This window comes from Typopeltis vanoorti, chromosome 7 (assembly GCF_054136105.1).
Source record: "Typopeltis vanoorti isolate ZY-2024b chromosome 7, IOZ_Tvanoo_1.0, whole genome shotgun sequence".
In the NCBI taxonomy this organism is placed as follows: domain Eukaryota; kingdom Metazoa; phylum Arthropoda; class Arachnida; order Uropygi; family Thelyphonidae; genus Typopeltis; species Typopeltis vanoorti.
The window spans coordinates 28,868,286-28,893,440 of record NC_143555.1 but is presented as its reverse complement, the minus strand read 5'-3'; the positions used below and the strand labels follow the sequence as shown (position 1 = coordinate 28,893,440).

General features: G+C 35.1%; 1 protein-coding gene across 1 annotated transcript in view; it reads right to left on the bottom strand.

Moving 5' to 3' along the window:
- The window catches only part of qm (geranylgeranyl pyrophosphate synthase quemao), a 196,138-nt gene that overhangs the window by 31,533 nt on the left and 139,450 nt on the right, over positions 1-25,155 (bottom strand). The window contains exon 8 of the mRNA XM_090395756.1: positions 20,551-20,629. Coding sequence (XP_090251882.1) covers positions 20,551-20,629 — 79 coding nt within the window. The remainder of the gene's footprint in view (positions 1-20,550; positions 20,630-25,155) is intronic.

Genomic DNA, 25,155 nt, shown 5'->3' with positions numbered 1-25,155 from the left:
AAAATGAAATGAGAGCATGATGGCAGAAAATACTCAGTAGGAATATAATCAGGACTACATATCAACATTTGAAATAGAAAAGATATCAAAAACCTGAAATGTGGTAAGGTAGCTGGAATAAATGTTATTCAACCAGACATGCCCATATATTATTATTACATTACACCTATAAATCCAGGGAGTACAAAGACTCGTCGAGGGAGGGCGCCTACGCTACAACTCTCCGTCTCCACCTACATCAACAGCATCTACTGCCACTAGTATTTTCACAGACAATCACAAACATCCATGCCCATGGTGGGATTCGAACCCACAGCCTTTTGGCTGGAGAGCAGATACGCTAACCACTCAGCCAGCCAGGCTGGCTTGGAAGTATATATGAAGGTATAAAAGTTTTAGTCGCTGCATTTTATATAATTCAGAAGGTCTGATCAGAGGATTGAAAAATGGAAATAAAACTAATTATGAGAATTACAGAGGTACCGTTCAAAGTATTCCTGGTAAGATTTATGCTAGTATACTTGAGAAAAAGCTAAGAAAAATGCTGAAAAGGAAATGACGAAGAACAAACTGGATTCAGACCAGATTTTCACTCTAAGAAAAACAGTTGAGAAATTATGAGAATATAACTAGAATCTGTATTTAAGCTTTGTAGATCTAGAAAGGAAATATGACAAGATGCCTAGAGAAAAGTTTTTCAAAATATTGTGTAAATGGGACATTTATAGCAAGCAATATTTAGTCTATAGTTGAGATATAAGTGTATCTCAACTATAGACTAAACAGGAAGTGGTATGGAAAGCAAGACCCGTTTTTTGTTCTCTTTTGTATTGTACGTCTTTTTGGTGTTCAGCCATACGTATTTCTCCAGATCTTTCTGTCTGTCCTACGTAGCAAATCCCGCAAGAGCAATGGATTTTGTAGACCTCCTAGTTTTTTAAGAGGATGATGAGGTGGTCTTGGTGGATGTAGGAATCTTGAGATCTTTTCCATAGGAAGGAAGGCTACTTTTATGTTGTGTTTGTTCATTAATTTGGCTAGCTTATCTGTAACATTTTTGATATAAGGAAGTGAGATTGTATTTTTGTAATCCTGTTTTATTGCGTTTTTAGTGGGAGGCATTTTATGGATTCTCTTGGTTTTTATTTCATACCCATTCTGTTGGAGGATTTGTGTTAAGTATTTTAATTCTTCATTACATCTTTCTTGTGTGTTGGAGATATTGTATGCTCTGTCTCGAAGAGTTTTAATTAAGCTTATTTTTTGTGAAGGATGGTGGTGTGAGGTTGCATTTAGAAATCTTCCAGTGTTTGTCAGCTTCCTATATACTGAGAGGGAGAGTTGACTTTCTTCATTAATTTCTAATAGAATATCCAGAAAAGGAAGTTTTCTATTTTTTTGCTACGTAGGACAGACGGGAAGATCTGGAGAAATACGTATGGCTGAACACCAAAAAGACATACAATACAAAAGAGAACAAAAAACGGGTCTTGCTTTCCATACCACTTCCACTGGACACGATGTACTCTGGGTAAAAAAAAACGACGATGTCATACATAGAAAACAACAGTTATATAAGAAAATTTAAAGAAGCTGCTAATATGCTGAAAAACCCAACCCAATGCAATAAAAATCAAGGTTTAATTCTCCATCAAGTGTGGTCAGCTCTAATAAAAAATCTACCTCAATCTGAGCTCGGACTGTATGAACGAGAACAAGAACATGTGACATCGTCCAGTATTGTTCAATGTAAATAACGTTTTATATCTGCATTCTGTTATTTGAGTTTATGAATAGCCAGACAGTTATGATTTGTATTTATTAATTCTCTTGTTTAAACTTTAAGTTATACTATTTATCCCCTGAAGATGTAAATAAATCCTATGATTTACGAAACTTGTCAGGAACTATTATTTCAGTATTTTGTATAACTGAATAATAAAAAATGTGTAATCACCGAAATATATCTTTTGAACCAATTAGCCACAGAAGTCTACGCCTGTAATCTGTTTTTGTCTCCCAGTGCATTTTGTTTAAAAAAAACAAATGCCAGTATGCATTGTATGCTAGCAGGAAAAATCAAAAATTAAAAGGACATGAAAAAAATAAAAAAATTATTTAGATATTTTTACTCCTCATAGTTTGATATTTTTGAAGGATGGCAAATTAAGTTCATAACACACATTTTTTTAAGCATAAATTTGTTGTACATGTATGTAAATGATAGTTTTAATTAAAACTTTATATAACACATGTAAAAAAGTTTTATATATTAAATATATTAAAAATAAACATAGTAAAAAAGGTAAATTAAATTTCATTAAATAACTATTTCTTTTAGGGTTACATGGTGATCAGCATTCATATTTATGAATTTAGGGAAACAAAACACACATGTTGAAATGATTATTTTACTTATTAATAAAATAACACTTGACGTTTCGACCCCTTTATTGAGGTCATCATCAGAAAGATACATGTGTATAGGAAACCAAGCTACATTCTCTTGCACTCTATAAAGGTAAATTAAATCTACTGTTAATTGATCTTTTTCTTAGCCTGACCTCTAGTGATAAAAATAAATAAATAAAAATAAAAAAATAAATCAACTACAATAAACTCTGCTAAAGTTCTCCTGTACTATGATTCTTCTGGATTTTTACAGTTCGGATTGTTCTTCTTTACTACGATTTTCTTCTGGACTTGTACAGTTCAAGTTGCTATTGAATATTAAGGGAAAAAAAAAAAAACACTTCAAGTCTTCTTGTATTGAGATTTTTCTTTGGCTTGTTCTGGTTGCTATAAAGGTTGCAAATGGGTCCTCCACATTCTTGGAATAGCTAGACCAGTTTTGTTCAGATTTGGATTATTATTGGATTAATTAAATCAAACAAATCAGATTGGATTAATTAAATAACTATGGTTATTTGAATACTAGTTAAATGTGTACAAAAAAAATTGCTGAATATTCCAAATGTATAAATGTACAGCATCCATATGTCACACATCAATGTTATTAAAGGTGCCAGTATGCCATACCATTTGTGTGGCATCCAGGAAAAAAAATAAAGAAGCGCTGCTTATGTTAACATGGTAATTATCCAGTTATTCTGCAGATGACATCATATAAATAAATCCAGTATGGCTGCCGGATTCTCTGACTAAATTGAATGACTGCAATAATAAATTTGATAAGAAAATCAGCAATAAAAAGACAATGCAAACAGGCAGAAACAGTGAAAACATTTCAGCTATTTAGCCACAATTTTTAAGGCAGATGGTGAATTAAGCATGGTAACAGAAAACAAACAGTGAAGCTAGTACAGCAGGCAGTCAAATGAAAAATTTATAGAATAAGAAAGAAATTATTGACACTAAAATTAGTTTGAACAAGGCAGTGTTCAAAGCAATTTTAACATACATCAGAGAGCTGGGTTAGAAACACCTGACTAGAGACCAGAATATTTGAGAGTTCTGAGAAATATTAGGAGGATGAAAAGATGACATCAGTGGCAGTGTCATATTAAAAATGAGGATATTAGGAAAGAACTTGACACTGTTAGCATTCAGGAATGTTAGCAGAGCTAATCTCAGGTCGTATGGTTACTTAAACAGAATAGGAAAGAAAAGGTTTATTTGCCAAAATGGCATGAAGACTCAGAGAAAAATGATCTAGGTGTACTGATACAGTACGGACTGCCTTACTGTATCAGTAAGGTAGTCCCTCAGAAGACAGAAATATAACATATAATACTGGAGTCTTGATAGATAACAGATTAATTTTGAGGCAAGCTGTCGATTGGGAGTTAGTAATGAGGTGACTATTTTATGTCATAATATGCTATACACCTCATGAGGATACATATCAGGAATTTGATAATGACGACAATGATAAAATATAAAAAAAATCCTTCAATTAACCAAATTTGAAAAAAGCTCAACAAATATGGTGATCATCTTTCCCTTCGAGAATTATGTTTTTTGATTAATGTTCTCTTTAAAACAAATTATAAGCATCAATGTAAAACATTTATATTGGTTATGGGATCAATGACTTGTCCACAAAGCTTAGTTCATATGTTAATGAAGCTAAACAAAAGTAATTTTCAAAATAGAAATCCAGCTATAAGTTTAACATTTTTCAAAAGGCAGCATATTCAGCTGTAAAATAACCATGATATTATTATCTTTTCTTTTAAGAATAACTATTTTTGAAGTAAATATTTTGCACTATGAGCCTACCTTAATCTAACAATTATTATTTCTCAGAATATTATATGATGTATTAGCAATTTGCTCTGCAGATCTTTTCTTTTTTTAATCTGTGATAAATACTGTTATACTGAAGGAAGATTTTTATATTGTTATCACATACATGAAAGGTTTTAGAATCTATAGGAAATTGATACGGTGTGTGTGTATGGTTAGTTTGCTTTTATATTTGATTTATGACCTAAGAAATAAAAATTTTGGAGAACCTATATTATTTCTTAATGCAAATATAGTAAAATGTACAAAATATCTTTCACTGTTTTAACATTTTTTTTTTTATTATATCATTAAACAACAGCTAACTACTGACACTTGCTAATGGCATTACTCAGAACACCCGACACAAAATGAATAAGCTAATTTATTAAGTTGCTGATATTTCACTGCTCCAACAGGCATTCCCAGTGCAATGAAACATGGGTAACAGAACACAAGGCACTCTTAATCCAGTAACTGTAAAAACACGTCAAAATTTTAATGGATGAAAGAAAATTAATTCCCTATCAGAGTAAATTACTTTTTATTCGATGGGAAGAAAATAGTTTTAAAATAAATCTGTCTTGTTTGTTTTTATATTTTTCTTTGCAGATAACCAGTATAAACAGTGAACATGAATAATATAAATTAAAGATGCCAAGAAATTATATTCTTGGTTTAATCCTTTATCCAAGTATAAGCAAACAAAGTTAGCGCATGAAGTAACTTCACAACTGGGCGACTCATATACACATAGAGGCTAGTGACTTCACATCACTTGCCTTAGTATCCCATAATGCAAAGCACATATCCTTACAGGCATGTATAATGCTATGCATCATTGTGAAGGACCCCTACCCAGACTGGTTTCAACCTCCTTTATTGAGGTCTCATCAGTGGGAGCCAGAACCAGAAGTGGCAAGGTTAAAGTAATACAGAAGTCTTATTTCCATATACAAGTAGCCTATATGACTGTATTAATTTTACAAAAATTTGGGAGACTGTCACTTTAAGACCATTTTCTGCTTAGTGCCATGGTAACATTTTAGTTCTTCATCCCATTACAATTTTGAATTGTTTCTACAATTACTTGAGTATTAGTGTCCTGTGTTTTGTAATAACTTTTTTTTTTCCTTTTTTTTTTTTTTTGTGGTATTGAGTGTGCTGGGTTGAAATACAATAGATTACAAGAACAAAATACATAGGATAATTATTATTATTTGACACCTCCAGGGAGTCCAAAGACTCATCGAGGGAGAGTGTGCCAACAGTATCGAACAATTGGGTACCTTCCAACTACTAACCGCGCTCAAACTTACTTAACTGAGCCATTAGTAGCAGAGGCTCTACCAATCGACCAACCTTTGCCGGCTTTATTAATGTTCTGAGTTAATACCATTTAATAACTAAAAATGAGTAAATACTAACACCTAAGCCTTTCTATACATTAGAAGATATTACACATGGATATTACATATAAAGGATGAAAATTTTGTAAGTGAAAACTAAACTGGCAAGTGAGCTTAATAAGCTATATTTTCTTAAAACTCCACCATTTCAACCTGCATGAAATTCACACAAATTAAGGCCTCATGCAGTTTTTTATATATATATATATAGAGAGAGAGAGAGAGAGAGAATATTTCAGGTGTGTGATGCACACCCATGAAATAGCAATATCTTCAATATATTTTTGCATTTATTCCTGTTAAAGACTCTCCTAATTGTTTCCTGGCTTCATGTGATTCCTAAAATTAAACACAATACAGGAAACCTCGCTTAATGCGATTAATTTATCATTCAATTAATGTGCACTAAGCGAATACAATAAACAATAGAAATAATTATAATTCATCCATCAGTTAGCATAAATTTAAAAAAAAATTACAGTATAAACTATATTAGAGGATTAAATCATCAAAGTTAAAAATCAATTGGTTAAATTTTTGTTTAATGTCTAAGCATTTGATTGAACTACTTTTAAAAAAAAAAAAAAAATATATATATATATTAAGTAAATAAAGCTGTTTGAATAATGCTCAACTTTTTCCATCTTGTGATGCAATTTGAGATAGCTGGCTGACAGCTTTATCAAGATTTCAGTGGACTTCGAAGCTTCGTTCCATATCAGGATCAACATCAAACAATTTCCTTAGCATGCTTAATGTGATTGAGAACTAGCTCAAGTTCTATTGCAGTTATGTTTTTAGTCATAACATTCTCTTCTTCTTCTTATGCATACTGTTCTTCTAGTTGAAGGAGATCATTCTCGCTTAACCATTCTGAATGGGAATCGAGCAAGTTTCTCACATCTTCATTATCCAGTTCATTAAATCCAAATTATTTTCCAATTGTACTGATTTCTTCAATAATGTTAGATCCTGGATTTTGCACATGATAAACTAACATATGCTTGAGTTTAAAGTCGGCTTCTGCATGGCCTCCTAATAAAAGCATAAGACAAACTTTAGATACTTTGTATCCTAGTTGAGATGCTTCAGTTTTAGCTAGGAAAGATTTTGTCAGCATACGCTTCCAAAAGAGACCAGTTTTGTCGACACTGAATATTTGAAGATCATCATAACCACCCTGCTGAATTATTCTTTGCAATTCTTCAGGAAACTAGGCTGCAAAATCTTTATCAGCAGATTCCCCAGTTACTCTTACATTTACACAGTCCAGCTCGATTTTTAAAATTGTCAAAACTCGCAGTAGAGTTTTCACATTCCTCTTGAAATTTGTCTCTTTCAGTGAGATAAAAATATTGAAGGCTTTTGCCTTAATATTCTTTGTACTAAGAGGTATTCTTTTTGGTTACAATCATCAATCCAGAATGATAGAAAACGTTCCATCTCGATCATTAAATGGCTTCAATTCCAAGTGATCTGCATGCTTAAAGAAGAAGTAGCAACTTTTCCTTCTTCTTTGGTCTTATTTAATCTAGTCCGAACTGTAGACTAGCTGTATCCCAGGTCTGGAACATCATTGTATTAGTAGTGCCACTTTCATGTCTCTTAATGACTTTCAGCTTTTCCTCTAATGTAATTACTTTTCTTCTCTTTTTATTACTACTGCTTTCTTTATCAGGCTTTCTCTTTTCCATATCAGGGGTTGAAGCTTTATAGGTATCTAAATTAAAGCAAAATGAATGAAAAGTGATTGAGCAAGAGAACAGAGTTTGCATGTGTGCTTGCAATGATAGCTTTGAGTCAATTGCCGAGTGTCATAGCCACTGCCCACTACACTGACAAGTGTCACCGCTCGCTGCAGATTGGCAACAAAAAATTTCGCATAACGTAAAAAAATCATGTTAACTGATTAATCACTCATTTAAAGCGGGAAATAGTATTTCACTCCATCACACTAACTGATTATCGAGCATATGGAATTTGCATTAAGCGAGATTTTCCTGTATACTAATGCTTAATGAAGAGGACACTTTTTGACACATAAACATTGCATCGCATTCTCATTAATAGCCCAGGTGTGTGGTCACAAATACAGCCACCTTTGAGCCCTTTAAACAAACGTGCAGATAGTGCAGTGTGTCAAATTTTTAGAATTCCAGTGGTTTTAAATGGCTCGGAAGACAATAGCACCCAGAAGTCGTTAGTGGCTGATTGGTTATTGTGAAGCAATCCAAATGAACTCTGCCATTTGTGATGAATTGCTGTGTTTGTTTTCTGAGTTTCATCTGTTTTACATATGTGAAGTGTGAATTGATATGTTTATGACCCGATATAGACAAGTTTTTAATATATATTTAAAATTTCTATAAATAACTAAACTTTTTTGCCAATATTACAACGGGGGAAACAGGGTTGACGATAACCTGTGTACTAATGAGTAAGACCAGTTATTTCAGCCTTTCTTTGGTTCAATTTGGCTATAATCATATATAATCATAATAGTCTTTTGGTTCAATTCAGAAAAACAATTATTTCCCAAGTGATTACTTTTTTCCGATTTCTGTGTGTATTATATGGCTGTATTTAAAAATCATATCAAAATTCAAATTATCCGTGTCTCAAATGATAATTTAATCTCACTATGAAACCCTTTGTGTATCTCACATAAACAGTGCACATGAAGTATAGCTGTTATTCATTTGACCTTTATGCTTTCCATAATTAAAATTATCATCATCATCAAATTCCTGCCATGTACCCTCAAGGGGTGTACAGGATATGATAGTACTACATGAAAAAAAAAAAAAATTACATCATTATTAATTTCCTATCTACAATTTTCCTCCAAATCAGCCTGTTACTTGTCATCACTCCAACATTATCAGATCTTATATTTCTATCGTCTAAGGCACTTTGTACCGTATCAATCCACCTATATCTTGGTCTTCCTCTGGGTCGTTTTGCTGCCAACCTGGCAGAGAACACTTGTTTTGCTAATCTTTCCTCGCCCATTCTGTTTAAGTGACCATACCACCTGAGATTAGCTCTGCTAACGCATTCCTGGATGCTGACAATGCCAAGTTCTTTCCTAATATCCTCGTTTTTAATATGATACTGCCATTGATGCCATCTGTTCACGCCTATAATCTTTCTCAGGACTCTCATATCTGTGGTCTCTAGTCTTTGGTCAAGTGTTTTACTTCTGACCCAGCTCTCGGATCCATAAGTTAAAACTGGTTTGAACACTGTCTTGTATACAGCTAATTTAGTGTTCCGACTAATTTCTCTCTAATTCCATATGAATTTATTCAATTGACTTCCCACCATACCAGCTTTGCTGATTCTGTTGTCTATTTCTATATTTAATTTACCATCTTCACTAAAAATCGTGCCTAAATAGCTGAAATGTTTTACTTGTTCCACAGGTTCTCCATTCACAACACAGTTGACATTTTCAATGATTCTGCCTATTTTCATTGTCTTTGTCTTTTTATTGCTGACCTTCATACCATATCTATTACAACAGCTGTATTAATCAATAAATTAAAGTATTCAAAGTAATCCTCCAATAGTCTAGTTAAGAGCAACTCCACAGCTATGTGGGAGTTGCTCTTAACCCCTTAACATACAAAGACATCTGTGACACATCTTTTGTTTACTGTACCAAAATTGATTTTGAATTTTGGTTTCACATATAAATACAACCGAATATAGATGCTAGACAATCTTGTGCCTATTTCCTTTCAGCCGAGAAAAGTTGCCAACAATGTGTATCGACTATTTCATTTGCGTTTGCACAAATTCATCATTATTTTTCAAATAATGATGAATTTGATCCAACAAATCACCCTCGCCCAAAAAATTGGCAGAAAAACGACCGCTTTCTGATTTTTAACTGGTACGTTAAGGGGTTAAAATAACAGTCTCCCAAATTTTTGGCACATTAATGCAACCACATAAAACTCAAAAATTGCACATTGTGAAGGGGTGTCCAAAGTGTGGTCTGCTAGTCCTGACTTGCCATAATAATAGTAGCAAATGTATTTTTTATGTTCTTCCTGGTGGATGATAACAAATCTTCCTGTCTGGCCATAATAAGCTATGTCACAAGGAACTTCATACACTCCAGGGTGTGCTAGAGGGTGAAGTTTATTCTTAGGTGAACGGATCAGAGTTGCTAATTTAACATGAGGTTTGAATGTGGTGTTTAGTACTTTGGCTTTTTTTTTCTGATGAACCTCTGTTATGAAACATTCTGTATTTCTATTACCCTGCTTTGTCTTTATTTTCTTTACTTAAAACTTCATGAATGGTCGATTGCTTGCCGTTATTTATTTATTTCGTATCCAAACACAAGTGGCACAGTTAGTAATTGGTACAACGTTATTTACATCAAATTAGAACAGCTTAAATTTAGTAGGTAAATTATATAGGGAATAATAAGTAAAATATGAGGGAAAAAGAAACTATACATAAGTTATATACAATAAATATGGTCAGATGTTCCTACAGAATCTTGTGCAATCAACTGCTCTTTCTGCAGGATATAAGGTTCTCTTTTGTGCAAGGTGATTGAAGAAAGGGAGCAAGAAGGAAGGCTTCTTTCCAGCTTATTTCTATTAGATACCATATCCTCACACTCTACAGTCTAACAAATTTATTTGTTTTATGACTATGTCAGTTAGACTATGTATTGAGTGCGAGAATATAAGATTTTAAACTAAATACAAAACAGATATTGTTAGCATTCCCTGCTTATGTTAATCTTTACCGTTAATTAGTTGTGGCTTCATTATTGATCACATAAACTTCTACTTTAAACAGGTTTGAAATTTTCAGGATAGTGCATTGACAGAATCAGTCCACTGTGTTGTTCACAAACCATTTAATTAAATCAAAAAGGAATGTTTACAGTATGATTCACATTACCATATATATACAATTTCATTACAATTCTTTCTAATTCAAACTTAGTTCCAATTTCCTTCCTTTAAAGCTAATTCACAATCTATATCCTGCTAGTCATATATACATTAACTGACAATAAGGCATACCTTGAGTAACTTTAATTCAATCTCAATTTAAATTATCTTATTGTACCCATAAGCAGACACACTTGATGTACACTCTTGGAATTACATACATAACCACTTACAATCCTCGTTCAGCACTGCCGTTTACATGAATCTTGTTCACACTTTCTTTCCTTCTGCTGGCTCGTTCTTGATTTCCTGCCAAATTTCTTCCTTGTCGAGTTATTGATTATTCCATGCTCTCTAGGACCCTTAATGTGGTGGCAATGTGTAGCTCTTTCCTTTCATTCCTGACAGCAGACACAGGTAGAAGACTCAGAACCTGCGACATTTCTCTTTAGATTACCGATGGTGAACCCAGGTAAGAGAAGGTTGAGAACCTTAAGACAAACGACACTTCTCTTTTGATGACCAACAATGGACCTAACATGGCAGTGGACCCAGGTAAGAGGTGAAAACCCCAAGATCCTATTCCTTCTTGATGTCTTACCTTATATATATCCAAACTTCCGTTGTACACACGTACGTGTTTGAAATTGTCATATATATCAATTCTTAGAATTTTTCACTATTCTTAGAATAAGGCTTACTGATTAGACATGAGTTTACAGTGTTATGTGATGACATCATGCACCACATTATTTTAACAAAGGCTCATTTAAGTTATTAACATTTCTCTAAGTACATTCGTCTTAAAAAACATGTAAAAGCGAACATGATCAGTTACACAGTTACATATCATGAGAGATTTTTCACCTCTGACATAGGGAATAGAAATTGTAATGTTCTGCCAAGTTGGCAGGAAAAAGACCCAGAGGAAGACCAAGATATAGGTGGATTGATACAGTAAAAAGGCTTAGAAGACAGAAAAATAAGATCTGATAATGATGGAGTCTTGACAGGCAACAGACTGATTTGAAAAAAATTTGTAGATAGGAAGTTAGTGGTGATGTAAGTTTTTCATGTAGTACTATCATATCTCATCCACCCCTTGAGGGTATATGTCAGGAATTTGATGATGTGTTCCTTTGTATCAGAAGAGGGAGAAATAATGGAGCTATGTAGTATTTCATCTATTTTGTAGGAATGGTAGCCATTGGCCAAGAAAGTATGGCGCAGATATTTGAGTTCTGTGAACAGAGCTGTATCATTAGAACAAATGCCTCAGGCTCTGTGTGTAAGTGTTTTTAAAATGCCATACTGTTGGAATGGATGATGATGTGATTGTTTATGTAGATATCTTCCTGTGCGTGTTGGCTTTCTGTAAATGGAAAAAGATAGTGAGCCAAAATCCACTTCACAATAGGAAAAAAAATCTAATAACTGTTTACCTTTTCTTGACACATTAGTCACCCATCTTTCAGATGGATCACTATCTTTTTCCATTTAGAGAAAGTCCACACACACACACAGGAAGATATCTACATAAATCTACATAAACAATCACATCATCATCATCATCCAGTCTAACAGTATGACATTTTACAAACACTTACACACAGAGCCAGAACCATTTGTTCTAATGATACAGTGTTACATCCTGAATGAAGCACTTTATTAAAGAAACAATTCATTCAGGATTTAACATGTCTGAAAAATCAGCCGAGAGAGAAAACTTGTACTCGAGCAGAAGAAATAAAAGTACTAACTGTAAATAGAATTGCCTCCTTTTGGTAGAATTGTAATGCCATGTAAAGAACTTAGTGTATAAATTAGTATTATATTATATGAAATGCATCATGTATACAATGGATGAGTAAATTAGATGTAAGCATTAGTCCAAAGGTCACAGGCGGGCCTGAGGCACTGGCAATCTCGGAAAGCGACGCACATTCGTTTCCTGGAAGACGCTGCTATGATCTTGCGATGTGCCGAAGTTGCCGCGGCCAAAGAAAGTAGCGGGCGGGAAAAGATTGCAGAAAGTAGTAAGAGGGTGCCAAAAAAAAAAGGGGGGGGGGGGAAGTAAAGAGAGAATAAAAAGAGTTTGCACCCCTTTCTCAAGGCTTTTTTTCGCCTGTTTTGCTGTATGATGATTTGACTTTTCTCGTGGACTGGTGGTTCCTGATGGTGTTTCTTGGTGATAGTTCGATATCGGAGGGTGCGCCTTTCCCTTCAATGTCTGAATTTCTGCTGGTACTGAAGCGTGAAATGTCGGCACATGCTGCCTTTGCTGAAAGTTCCGACGGAATACTATTGCGGACATATATTATGAACCGGCAGCTGGAAACGAGGATGGCCCGAAACAGATCGAGAATAGGTGAGGGAAAAAACACCAGGTGTAGAGCATAGTTTAATCTGATGCCCATAGTGACCCACCACGTGGACGCAAGCTTATGGAAGTATCGAAGAATTCAAACAAAGGACAGTTCAGATGGACCTGGAGATCTTGTCCCAAGAAATGGTAAAGTACAGATTTTGTTGTATAATTACCCAGTCAGAAAAAGGGAAAGATCATTGTAGTGTATTAATCGAGTATGGACAGTATTTGAAAACTTTAAGTGATTATTTAGCAGTGGCTGATATCCATAAGACAAATTGTTAGGAATGATTATAGATGATTGTGACTAGCTTAATATGCAAGACTAAAATAGTAGGTAGAAAATTGAGTAGAAGTGTATAAATGTGTATATTATGTGTGTTAAGTCTCTAACTCAAAAGAAGGATTTATTGTTCATGTATTAGAGTATTAATCAGTTTGAAAAAGTTTGATTCAGCATGTCCTTGAACTAATTGAAAATGAGATTGGTCTAAGTGTACATTATGTCGAAGATGAAAAGCCAAACAGCTATTTTTTTTTTTTTTCTGGCGAAGTTGATAAATTAAGGGGATAAAAATCCCTTATTGTTCTTCAGCCACTATGCAAAACTCTAAGATCGAAAACTACGATCTAAGCATTTCATGCCAACTAACTATCGGCGAATCCAAGCATAAGTGACCACTTGGTAGTACCATACCAAGGCAACTCGATGCAAAGGTGGAGCAAGCTCCCTCACTATTCTTGATATTTTCTCATAATGTAAAAACACACAGCTCCTAGGAGATGTAATACTGCTTTACATTATTATAATATAGATGTTATGCTGCTTTACACTGGCTGAAAAACAATAAGAGATTTTTATCCCCTTAATGTATATTATGTCTTTAGATTCCAATAAATATGTTTTTTCTTTTATACCTGAGTTTTGCCTGTGATATAAACCAAAACTACCACTCATTAATCCGAACCATAGCGGGGAGGAATTGAAAGAAAGGTATAACATGTTGTTACAGAGGTTATGACTGCAAACCAGAATTTACTTACCCACAGTAGAGCATTTAATTTATGAGTTCAAGCACTAAATTTATTCACCTATGTGCACCAGAGGTCTGAAAAAGTCTCCCTGAATAAGAGTCCCCTCTATTCTAAAATATTGGCTGGCGCAGCTTTAAAAAATAAATTTGTCAATATCTGAAGAGGACATGGCCCCAGAAAGAAATTAGAGGATTCGTTTCTTTAGCAAAGAATAACCTTTAACAGTCAGGGTAAGCACGTGAGTAAAATTAGGAATCGGCTAGAGATAAAGAATTTGCTTTCCTTATAGAATGAACACATAAGTGATACAGATATTAGAGTCAGGGAAATTTTTTGTCTTGTAGTTATTGTAGAGAGGTGAGTTCATAAGGGAAGTAAAATATTTAAAGAAGAGCAAATGTATATAACAGAAAATATATAACAACAGCTCTGTTCACAGAACTCAAATATCTGCAGCATACTTTCTTGGCCAATGGCTACAATTCCTATAAAAGAGATAAAATACTACATAGCCTCATTACTTTTCCCTCTTCTAATACACAGGAACACAAAAGATTGCTATGGCATAGCTATCTTTTCTAATGAATATTAAATAATGAAACATGGCCTTTGTACTACATTCAGCCATCAGTTGGTGTGTGTGTGTGGTGGTAGGACTGTGTTTGGAGAGCTCCGAAAGCTAAGTTGCTTGGTTTTAAAAAAATAGCATTATCAGTTAACAAATTCTGTTAGAATTAGACTTATTGTAGAGTTAATCAGTTTAGGTTAAAATTTTTGTTTTAAATATTGTTGATTTAGTCTTTTGCATGGTAAGTTACGCAGCATAACACGACACCGATGCAAAGCAGAACAATGGCATCCAAGTACTCATTATTTAAAGAATTTAATCAAAGGGCTTCATGTAGTTCAATGTCTGCAAAATGTATGCATTACCAAAGGCAGCTGGAATTTGGTTTGAAAGCGATAGTGGTGGGAAAGTGTGTTGAAACTGCTATGAGAGCGAGGATCAAAAGCATGTCCCAGGTCACGAGATTGAAATAAAGGATGGTACTCAGAATATAACTGCAAATGTGTGTGACGTAATGCTAGAAAGCAATGAGAGTGAGATTATCACAATTGAGAGAGAGACAGCAAAAGTGTTGAATGAAAGAATAGTATGACTGATGTAAAGAATGAAGAGTTGGCTGCAATGAGGGAGATAGCTTGGTTGCACGGAGTGATATATATAGGGCAAATCGGAGCTGGAGCGAATGCAAAAATGTCTAGCAAGTGGGTCAGCTGATAACAGAAAGAAAGAAGTGCAAGATAAGAAAAATGAGGGCTTGACCAAGAGAGCAAGCAAAATCAAGGAGCGAGTGTTATACAGCGATTAAATCATAAAAGGTGGATTAATGAGAGTTTAACAAAATTGTGCTTTCCTGGTGCGAAAATTAATGATGTTAGTGGGGCACAAAACGGTAGGGTGAAAGAAATGATCAATAGTGGCTGGAACAAATGATTTAAAAGGAGAAAAACATAGCATGAGAGAGGACATGAAAGAATTACTAAAAGTAGCAAAAGAGAAGAGTGAGAGAGTTAAGATAGTGAGTCTGTTGCAGCAATATGCCAGAGTAGAGTTGAGAAGCAGAGCCATAATAGCAAATGACTCGATGCATAGGTTATGTAGGAGGAGTGAGTTTGACGGGCATAAGAAAAAGGGAAAAAACACTAGAAAATTTTCCAAAAATCTTTTCCGAATTAAAATTCATTTTTTTTACTGAAATAAAGAGCCAAAAGGTCCACTTCAGTGATGCAAAATTATACAAATTAGGTGGATATTGAATCCAACATTATTTCAAAGCTGAATATATAGAAACTACAAGAGTTTCTTGCCGAATACATAGAAATTATAAAAATTTCGGCAGATCCAAGCGACCTTTTCAGGACAGGGGCAACTTGTGGTAAAGGCGGAGTAAGTTCTGATCACTTTCCTTAGTATTCTCCATAATGCAAAGTACATCTCCTCGTGGGCATGTACGATGCTATGCAACGGATCCACCAAAACTTTTATAGTTTCTATATATTCGGCACGAAACTCTTGTAGTGTCTATATATTCGGCTTTGAAATAATGTTGGATTCAATATCCGCTTAATTTATATAATTAATTTTTTTATTTATGTTGTGTCGTGTCTTCTATTTCTATACTGCTTATGAATTAGCGGTCACATAAGGTGGGAATACCCTATAGCTCACAGGAATCATGGCCGCTGTGAATGCAATCCAAATGAAGTAGTACTCAGGCGACTGAGCATTACTTCATTTGCCCAAGCTGGGCCAAAGGAGATCATGGGTATTGTGTATTAGCGATCACTACAGATGCTCAGTCATAGGTCTTATGCAATGCGTAGTGTGTATTCTCAAATTGTCTACTCAACTCAGCAAGATTATTTCAAAGATTATTACCCCCCCCCCCCCAAGATTAAATCCTGAGTGCACCACTGGTGTTGGTGGATGGGGAGTTAAAGTTTAAGGAGCACATAGCAAAAAGTGGCTAAAGCAGCTCATCAGATCACTTGGTTACTGAAGAATACTTTGACAAGCAGGGACAAGAAGATTATTGTTTTTCTCTATTCAGCCTTGATAAGACCCCATCTTGACTACTGTGTGCAGATCTGAGCACCAGGGTTTCTTTGTGATGAGGTAGAGAAGATTCAGAAGCGAATGGCCAATATGGTAACAAGTCTATGGAATTAACCTTATGAGAACAGGTTGAAGATTTGGGAGTTACAGAAACTGGTTAATAGGCAGAAAAGGGGTGATATGATTAAGATATACAAATTACTGAGATATTTTTACAAGATTAGTTCAGAGGAAATTTTTCAGAAAAAGTGTGGTGGTGAGAGAACTATGGGCCATCCATGGAAACTGAGTAAGAGTGTAGTTAGCAAGGGTGTTAGAACTAGGATTTTTGATTGGAGTAGTTAATGAGTGGAATAGGTTGCCAGAGTCTGTTGTTGGTGCCATGAATGGGTTCAAAGCAAATATGATAGTTACTGTGCAAATGTTGGATAGTTCTTGACATGATTTTTAGGGCCTCCCTCAATGAGTCTAAGGGCTCCTTGGAGTTGTTCATAATAATAATAATAATTCAAAACCTCATGTTAAATTAGCAACTCCAATCCACTCATCTAAGGATAAACTTCATCCTCTAGCACACCCTGGAGTGTATGAAGTTCCTTGTGACTGTGATTTGGAGTCAAGTTGGAGCAAACAGGAATGGATTTAAAGCTAGTATGGATAGGGGATGGCTGACAGACAGACACCAAATAATATATGATGGAATGGAAACTATGGGAATGAGGATGACTGTATGTTAGCCAACCCCCCCTATCCATACTAGCTTTACATCCATTCCTGTTTGCTTCAACTTTTGTAATAGTTTTTCATCTGGTATTCTGTCAAAAGCTTTTGCTATTTCAGCAGTATCATCGTGTAGCCACCTCCTTTATCCAATTTTGCTGCCATTTTAATATAAAATGTGAATAAATTACTAAGACAGGCCAAACCCTTTTTACTAAGGATTTGTCAAATCTAAGGCTAAATCAAATTGTGATAAATCAGAAAATTAGCTAAGCAGGCCAAAAATCCAAGAGTATTTTTTTCATTATGTATCATATCTTTTCACACACTGTCTGGGCTTTACCTTTAACCAACTTTTCCAATACTTTAACAACCACTCCTGATATATTAATTGGTCTGCAGTTTGCTATGGAATCTTGACCTTTATGTAACGGAACTATCTTATCCCTTTCCACTTCCTTCAAACCTTGCCAGAGATATGACTTAGATTGAATAACTTCATCTGAGGTAATGCCAATTCTCTTGCACATTCATGTAGTACATGGGCTGATATACCATCCAGTCCCACTGCTATATTTTTCAATATGATGAAGACCTCCTATTCGTCTACCTCAGTTCTGACAAGCATCTGTCAATACCAACACCTGGAAAATCTCCACCTGGATTATACACCTTTGCAAAATGATCACTCAGCAGCTGAACTATTTCTTTTGCCTCGGTCACCTTCCTACAATGAGCACCGATTAAAGTCATCATATCATAGTCATTTTCTCTCTTTACTTGCTACATAATGAAAAAAATACTCTTGGATTTTTGGCCTGCTTAGCTAATTTTCTGATTTATCACAATTTGATTTAGCCTTTGTTACCATACTAGTCACACCCCTTCTTGCTTGCACTTTGTACTGCTCATAGATATGCTGATCACCTTTCTCTTTATATTCCCTCCACAATGCTTTGATGGAAGTTTTTTCACTTGGTTATGCTACAAATTATATATTTGGTTTAATCCTTTATCCAAGTGCAAGCAAACAAAGTTTGCGCATGAAGCATTTTCAGGACTGGGGCAACTCGTGGCAAAGGTGGTATAAGTTTTCATCATTTGCCTTAGTATTACACTAACCAACTTTTCCAATACTTCAACAACCACTTCTGATATATTAATTGGTCTGTAGTTTGCTACTTCTATTTGGAATCTTAGTATTATACTAAGACAAGTGATGAGAACTTATACCACCTTTGCCATGAGTTGCCCAAGTCCTGAAAATACTTCAGCACAAACTTTGTTTGCTTACACTTGGATAAAGGATTAAACAAAATATATAATTGGTCCACAATGACTTCTTGTTCTTGCAGCTCTTCCGTTATATCTCTACTCATCTGCTTAATCCCATTTGGCATATCCTCCAGACTGTGGGTATGCAGTTTGATACTGCTTCTTTCAAACAATCCCTGACCACTCCCCGGGCATTTTTTTTCTTGTAACTTCTTAAGCTATAGATACCTGCTTATTATAATTACCCAGCTTTATAGTTCAACATAAACCATTTTTTGACAGAGAATTCCACATGTTTAACTTCCCAGAACAAGACTGCATGGTCATGCTCTCCAACTAGAGGCAGAGTGGCTGCCTTGGTTATGGATATATCTTCTGATGCTATTACCAGATCCAGCACTCTCAAACCCCCAGTTTACTCTATAACATATTCTTTCAGGTAATTATCCTTTAGAAACTGTATAAATTCTACTTCCATCTTGCTATGACCCCATTCCGCCCTCCAATCTATGTCCCCATAGTTGAAGTCTTCCACAATAATTACTCACCTTGCATTCATGCTAATATGCCAATACATGGAATCTGCATCTTCCATAAGAAGATGTAGATATGAGGGTGGTCTGAAAAGTTCTCAGCCTAACAATGAAACAACGAATTTATAATTTCAAAATTATTTTTATTTTACAACATAATCTCCCTTAAGACTAATACATTTATTCCAGCGATGCTCCAGAGCCATTATCTCGTCTCTGTAGTGGTTCTCAGTAAGATCTGCAAAATACGCCTCCAGCCGCAATCACCTCTTAATTCAAAGAAAAACGCTTACTAGCAAGGAAGAGTTTCAGTTTTGGGGAAGAGATAGAAGTCAGAGGGAACCAAATCTGAGGAATAGGGTGGATGTTCCAACAATTCATAGTGCAGATCCCTTAATTTTCCCATTGCTAAAACGCCTTTGTGGGCAGGTGCATTGTCCTCATGAAAGATGATTTTTTTTCTTCTGCAAACCGGGTCTTTTCTCAAGAAGTTTTTCGTCTAGTCTGGTTAAAAGACTGGAATAATATTCCCCATTATTGTTTTACCCTTTTCAAGATAATTAATAAACAAAATGCCTTTAGCACCCCACAACATCAATGCCATGACCTTTCCTGCTGATGGAACCGACTCTGTCTTCTTTGCCGCTGAACAACCAGCTTCTGTTCACTGTTTTGACTGCTGTTTGGATTCTGGCATGTAATGGTGACTCCAAGTCTCATCCATTGCAATAAATCGATGCACAAAATCAGTTTTATTTTTGTTAAAACGCTCCAAGCACTGTTCAGAGATTTCCATGCGAGTGCGTTTTTGATCTGCTGTTAGCAAGCGTGGCACCCATCTTGTGCCAAGCTTTTTCATTTGCAATTCTTCATGAAAAATATATCTTACATATTCTTTTGAAATGCCTATAGTCTCAGCAGTTTTGCAGACTTTGACTCGCCAGCCATCCAATACCATATCGTGCACTTGATCAATGATTTCTGGTATTGTTACACTTTTTGGACTTCCCTCACGTGGATCATCTTCATAGCCACGTTTAAACTCAGCAGCCCATTTCTTAATTGTCGAAAATGAAGGTGAAGAGTGCCCATAAACTTTTATGAATTTCGAATGAATTTCTTTTGCTGTTAAACCTTCTTTTACAAAGAATTACAAGAATTTTATAACTGCACGATACTCAATTTTATCCATTTCAAGGGATACAGACAAAACTGTTGCTTCAGACAGTTGTATAAAACAAGTACTTGATAGAATAACTTGCAATTTCACATGGATGCTTATGACAGATGTACCAACTTAGAAAAAAAAAAAATCGTGCTGATAATATTGCCATCTATGGTTGAGAACTTTCAGACCACCCTCACATTATTATTATTATTATTATTATTATATTAGTAAAATACTATGTGCTAAACCTACCTCTTTAGATCTCAAATTAGCATAGTCATCTCTTATTTGAAAATATAAACCCATGATGCCTATTAGTCTGCTGAAGTCACTGTAATGGAAAGAAAAGAAAAAAGGATTAGAAGTATGTTGGTGCTTTGCACCCATACTGTAGGTTGACAACATGCTAAAAGAGTATAGTAGGGAGAAACTCACTATTATAAACAATCAAAATGTCCATTAATAATACCTAAAACCACAATTCTGCAATTACATAGTGATATCACAAAACCAGATTTCCATTCTAGAAATATTTTTACCAGAAAAGTAAAATACGGTGAAATGCTTAAATTTGGATCAAATCACATCAAATTTCCATATTTTGGAAAAAAAATTAATCATAAAATGTAAAATCAGCAAGCAATCCGATCTAAAACATACGAATATAAATAATTCTTGAATAAGTTAATTACAGAGGTAGGTTAATAAAAGGTACCTATATTCAGACTCATATTGACAAACTACTTATTTCAGAGAAATGTACTAAACAGCTTACTCTGTTAGCTAAGTGGTAAGAGCTAGTTTTGTGTATCACCAAGGTTGTAGATTGCAAGTTCAAATCTTGCTCATATCATAGATATATGCATATATTTATGCTTTGAGCAAGATTTGAACTTGCAAACCTAAAACCTTGGTGGTACACAAAAATAGCTCTTACCACTTAACAGAACAAACTGTTTAGTACATTTCTCTGAAATAAGTAGTTTATGTCAATTTGAGTCTGAATATATGTACCTTTTATTAACCTACTTCTGTAATTTCATTAGCACTGCAAATCAAAAAGCATTTTCTTCAAAAACAATTCCAAAAATTAATAAAACAAAATGCCTAACTCAAAAATATATATAAAAACAACCACCCCATTCAAATAAAAAAAAAAAAATCATATCCACTTCAGCATCTGTAGTTTTATCAAAATATAAACAATGTGGCTATCACTCTCCAAATTCTGAATACCACTCTAAATTTTTTCATTATTTATCTGTAAATCTTGCTCATTTTGAGGTACTTGAGGATATGAAGACAGTACTCCTAGTGACATTATTTTCAAAATATCATTAAGAAAAATAAACAATACATTTGTAAAGACAAGGCTGTTATTCTGTGACTGATATTACAGTGGCAACTGTGATCACAAGGCCAGATATTTATGACTGCTAATTGCATATTGTACTCTGCCAGGTTTGTCTGTTTTGTAGGACAAACCTATCACTTCTATACCAGACCACTAACTAACTGGCTGATGGTATAAAAGAGTGAGCCAAGCTCAACTTCCAGCAGTGTGGACTGTTTCCACAAAAAGGCAGTGTGTCAACCTTGGCAAGCAGTGCTGCCATAAATGCATATCTTCTTCTCTATGACAACAATGCCAATTTAGACTCTTTGATGGCAAATGATTTCTATACCTGGATCCCAAACCATCTCCAATTTAAGGGTACAACAGCAAAATAATTCTCATGGCTAGCCATAAGATAGTACACAAGTCTGAAACTGATAGTAACTCATCAGCAGGTTTCTCAGTCAGCTAGTGAATAATCCAGCTGCCATTTATCTTAATTCCCTGCCAGCACACCTCTATACTTGGGAGTCTAGTATTTCTCAGTCAGCTAGTGAATAATCCAGCTGCCAGCAGACTTCTATACTTGGAAGTCTAGTATAGGGGTGGTGATGACTATCATCACCACCCAGATGGGTAGGACTATCAAGCCATGCAATGGACTGGGTGCTCTGTGTGTGTATTAAGCATGCCTGTGGAACTTGCACCCTCACTACATACTAATTCTCAATATAAAAAATTTCATTAGCACTGCAGATCAAAAAACATTTTCTTCAAAAACAATTCCAAAACTTAATAAAACAAAATGCAAATCAAAAAAATATATAAAAAAACAACCACCCATTCAAATAAATAAAGAAAAATTCATATCCACTTCAGCATCTGTAGTTTAATCAAAATATAAACAATGTGCCCATTCATTTGCTGCTTCTATCACTCTCCAAATTCTGAATACCACTCTAAATTTTTCCATTATTTGCCTGTAAACCTTGCTCATCTACAGTCCAAATACCATAACAGTGATGTTATCTTTCTTGAGGAATTTAATGTTTGCATATCAGAATGGTTCCCCCTTCTCTGATTTTGCAAATCATGCCAAGAAGAGATGCAGAGAATTTGGTATCAGGATGCCAGATAATATTCTTCACTCTCCTAACACTTTTTGTTCTCTTCTTAACCAATTCTTTTGATAAATGTAGTGTGGATTTCAGCTCTCCTCTCCTATTAGTAATCAGACCATAACCTCATCCAAATATCTTTTCTTGCTGAATGCCTTTCACCTAGCTACTCCCACAACCTTGTGCCCTTTGAAACTACATAGCAACAAATGGGATGATTCAAGTGAGCCTCCCTCTTCTAACCGAGAGACACATACTCCAACTGAATAACTGAAATAATTCTTACTGAAATAAAAACTTTCATCCATCATTCTGCTCAAAAGCCCAACCAACTTTTCAAGTAGGAAAGATCATTGGTTTCCTAATTAGTGCACCAAGGAAGTCGAAGAAAGGATTTCAGCACATAAGCAGCCAGCTCAAAATCAGAACTCCTGCGTTCCATTTAACCTGCCAAAAGACCATTCAAATCAGACTTCAAAAAAAGCCAAGTGCAGAAAACTTTGGATGATGGTACAAATATACCATCACCCAAAGACAAGGATGACCTCCTGTCATCATTCTCCTCTTCACTCCTGTATTTGATGAGCAAGGCAAAGTACCTGTCAATTTTACAAAGGACAGCACATTGCACACCTCCTCTGGCTTCTCATCAGAAGAATCCTGAATAGCATGGATACTCGCACATCGTCTAATCCTTGACAGCATCTCCACCTCCCCCTAATCCATACTTGTGCTCATAACTAACTTGTACTCCAGAATTTATGCCCATCATACACACCTATGTCATTATAACCTTTCATTACTCATCTGGCATATGAATTACAGCATGGAACAAGCCTATATTCAACCAACCTCAAAGAAAGAAGTAACAAGCCATCAAAACTAACTTATCTTAATTCCATCAAAAATAATGGAGAAATCATCAACAGTCAATGCCTTCACTACCTGGTGAAGATTTGAATAATGATACTACTGCCAATCCACAATTCATCACTTTGCCAACATCATATGTCTACTGACATAAGCTATGGCACATGATCCACCATCCAACTCTGTTGTGATGGATGATTTCCTTTCTTTAGAATTTGTCCACCCATGCCAGAGCTCTGTGCTTTTGCCCAACCTCTTTCTTCCATTTTTAAATGACCCCTCATTAACCTCAAATGCTATCAAGTTTTGCTGATGAGAGTACTCTCTCTCTCTCTTTCATTCGATAAATCTTGCAGTGCTCGTGTGTATGTGTGTGTCATAAGTTGCAAATTCTTCCATAATTAATGCCTTAAACACTGATTTTAAAAGGGTTAAATGTTTAGCCTCTAGAGCCAGGTTTCTTAATTATCTAACCCTTGGTGTACCCACAATACTACTAATGCAGCCTTGCCTTTTTTATATGGGTAAGAATTAGAATGAAATAAGCCTATAATCAAAAAGGATATCTGATAATGAACTTGAGTAGTCTTGGCTGTTGAACTGAACTTTCAAGGTGTAGAAAGTATTTTACCTTGGGTATAATAAATGTTAAAGATACCAAGCTATTTTAAACCTGGTTTTACTCCATTTCCCAAGTAAGCAAACAGACAAACAAGTCGAGGTTGTGCCTGCAAGTGTTGCAAGTCTTGCTGACCCTGCACGTAGTGCAAGACTAAGGCAACGCATGGTAAAAGTATAATAAGCTCTGATCACTAATCTTAAAGGGCGAAACCAGTCTGGGTAGTGGCCCCTTGCCTTTAATGCAAAGCATCATACATCTCCTCCAGCTTTGCATTATGGGTAAATATTAAGATTAGTGATCAGAGCTTATTATACTTTTACCATGAGTTGCCTTGGTCTTGCACTACGTGCAGTGTCAGCTAGATTTGCAACACTTGCAGGTGCAAACTTGACTCGTTTGTCTGTTTGCTTACTTGGGAAATGGAGTAAAATCAGGTTTAAAATAGCTTGGTATCTTTAACATTTATTATACCCAAGATAAAATACTTTCTACATTTATATCTCCTCCTGAGATTTTTATTTAATAAGGTTAAAACACCTTATGGTAACTTGTTCTGGTAAAATACTTATAAGCTCTGTATTACTAAATCTTGGTATTTCTAGCCTGGCTCCCACTGATGAGATCTCAATAAAGGTCAAAACTAGTCTGGGTAGTGGCCCCTTGCCTTTAATACAAAGCATCATACATCTCCTCCAGGAGATGTGCTTTGCATTATGGGTAAATATTAAGATTAGTGATCAGAGCTTATTATACTTTTACCATGAGTTGCCTTGGTCTTGCACTATATGCAGGGTCAGCTAGACTTGCAACACTTGCGGGCGCAAACTCGACTTGTTTGTCTGTTTGCTTACTTGGGAAATGGAGTAAAACCAGGTTTAAATAGCTTGGTATCTTTAACATGAACTTTCAAG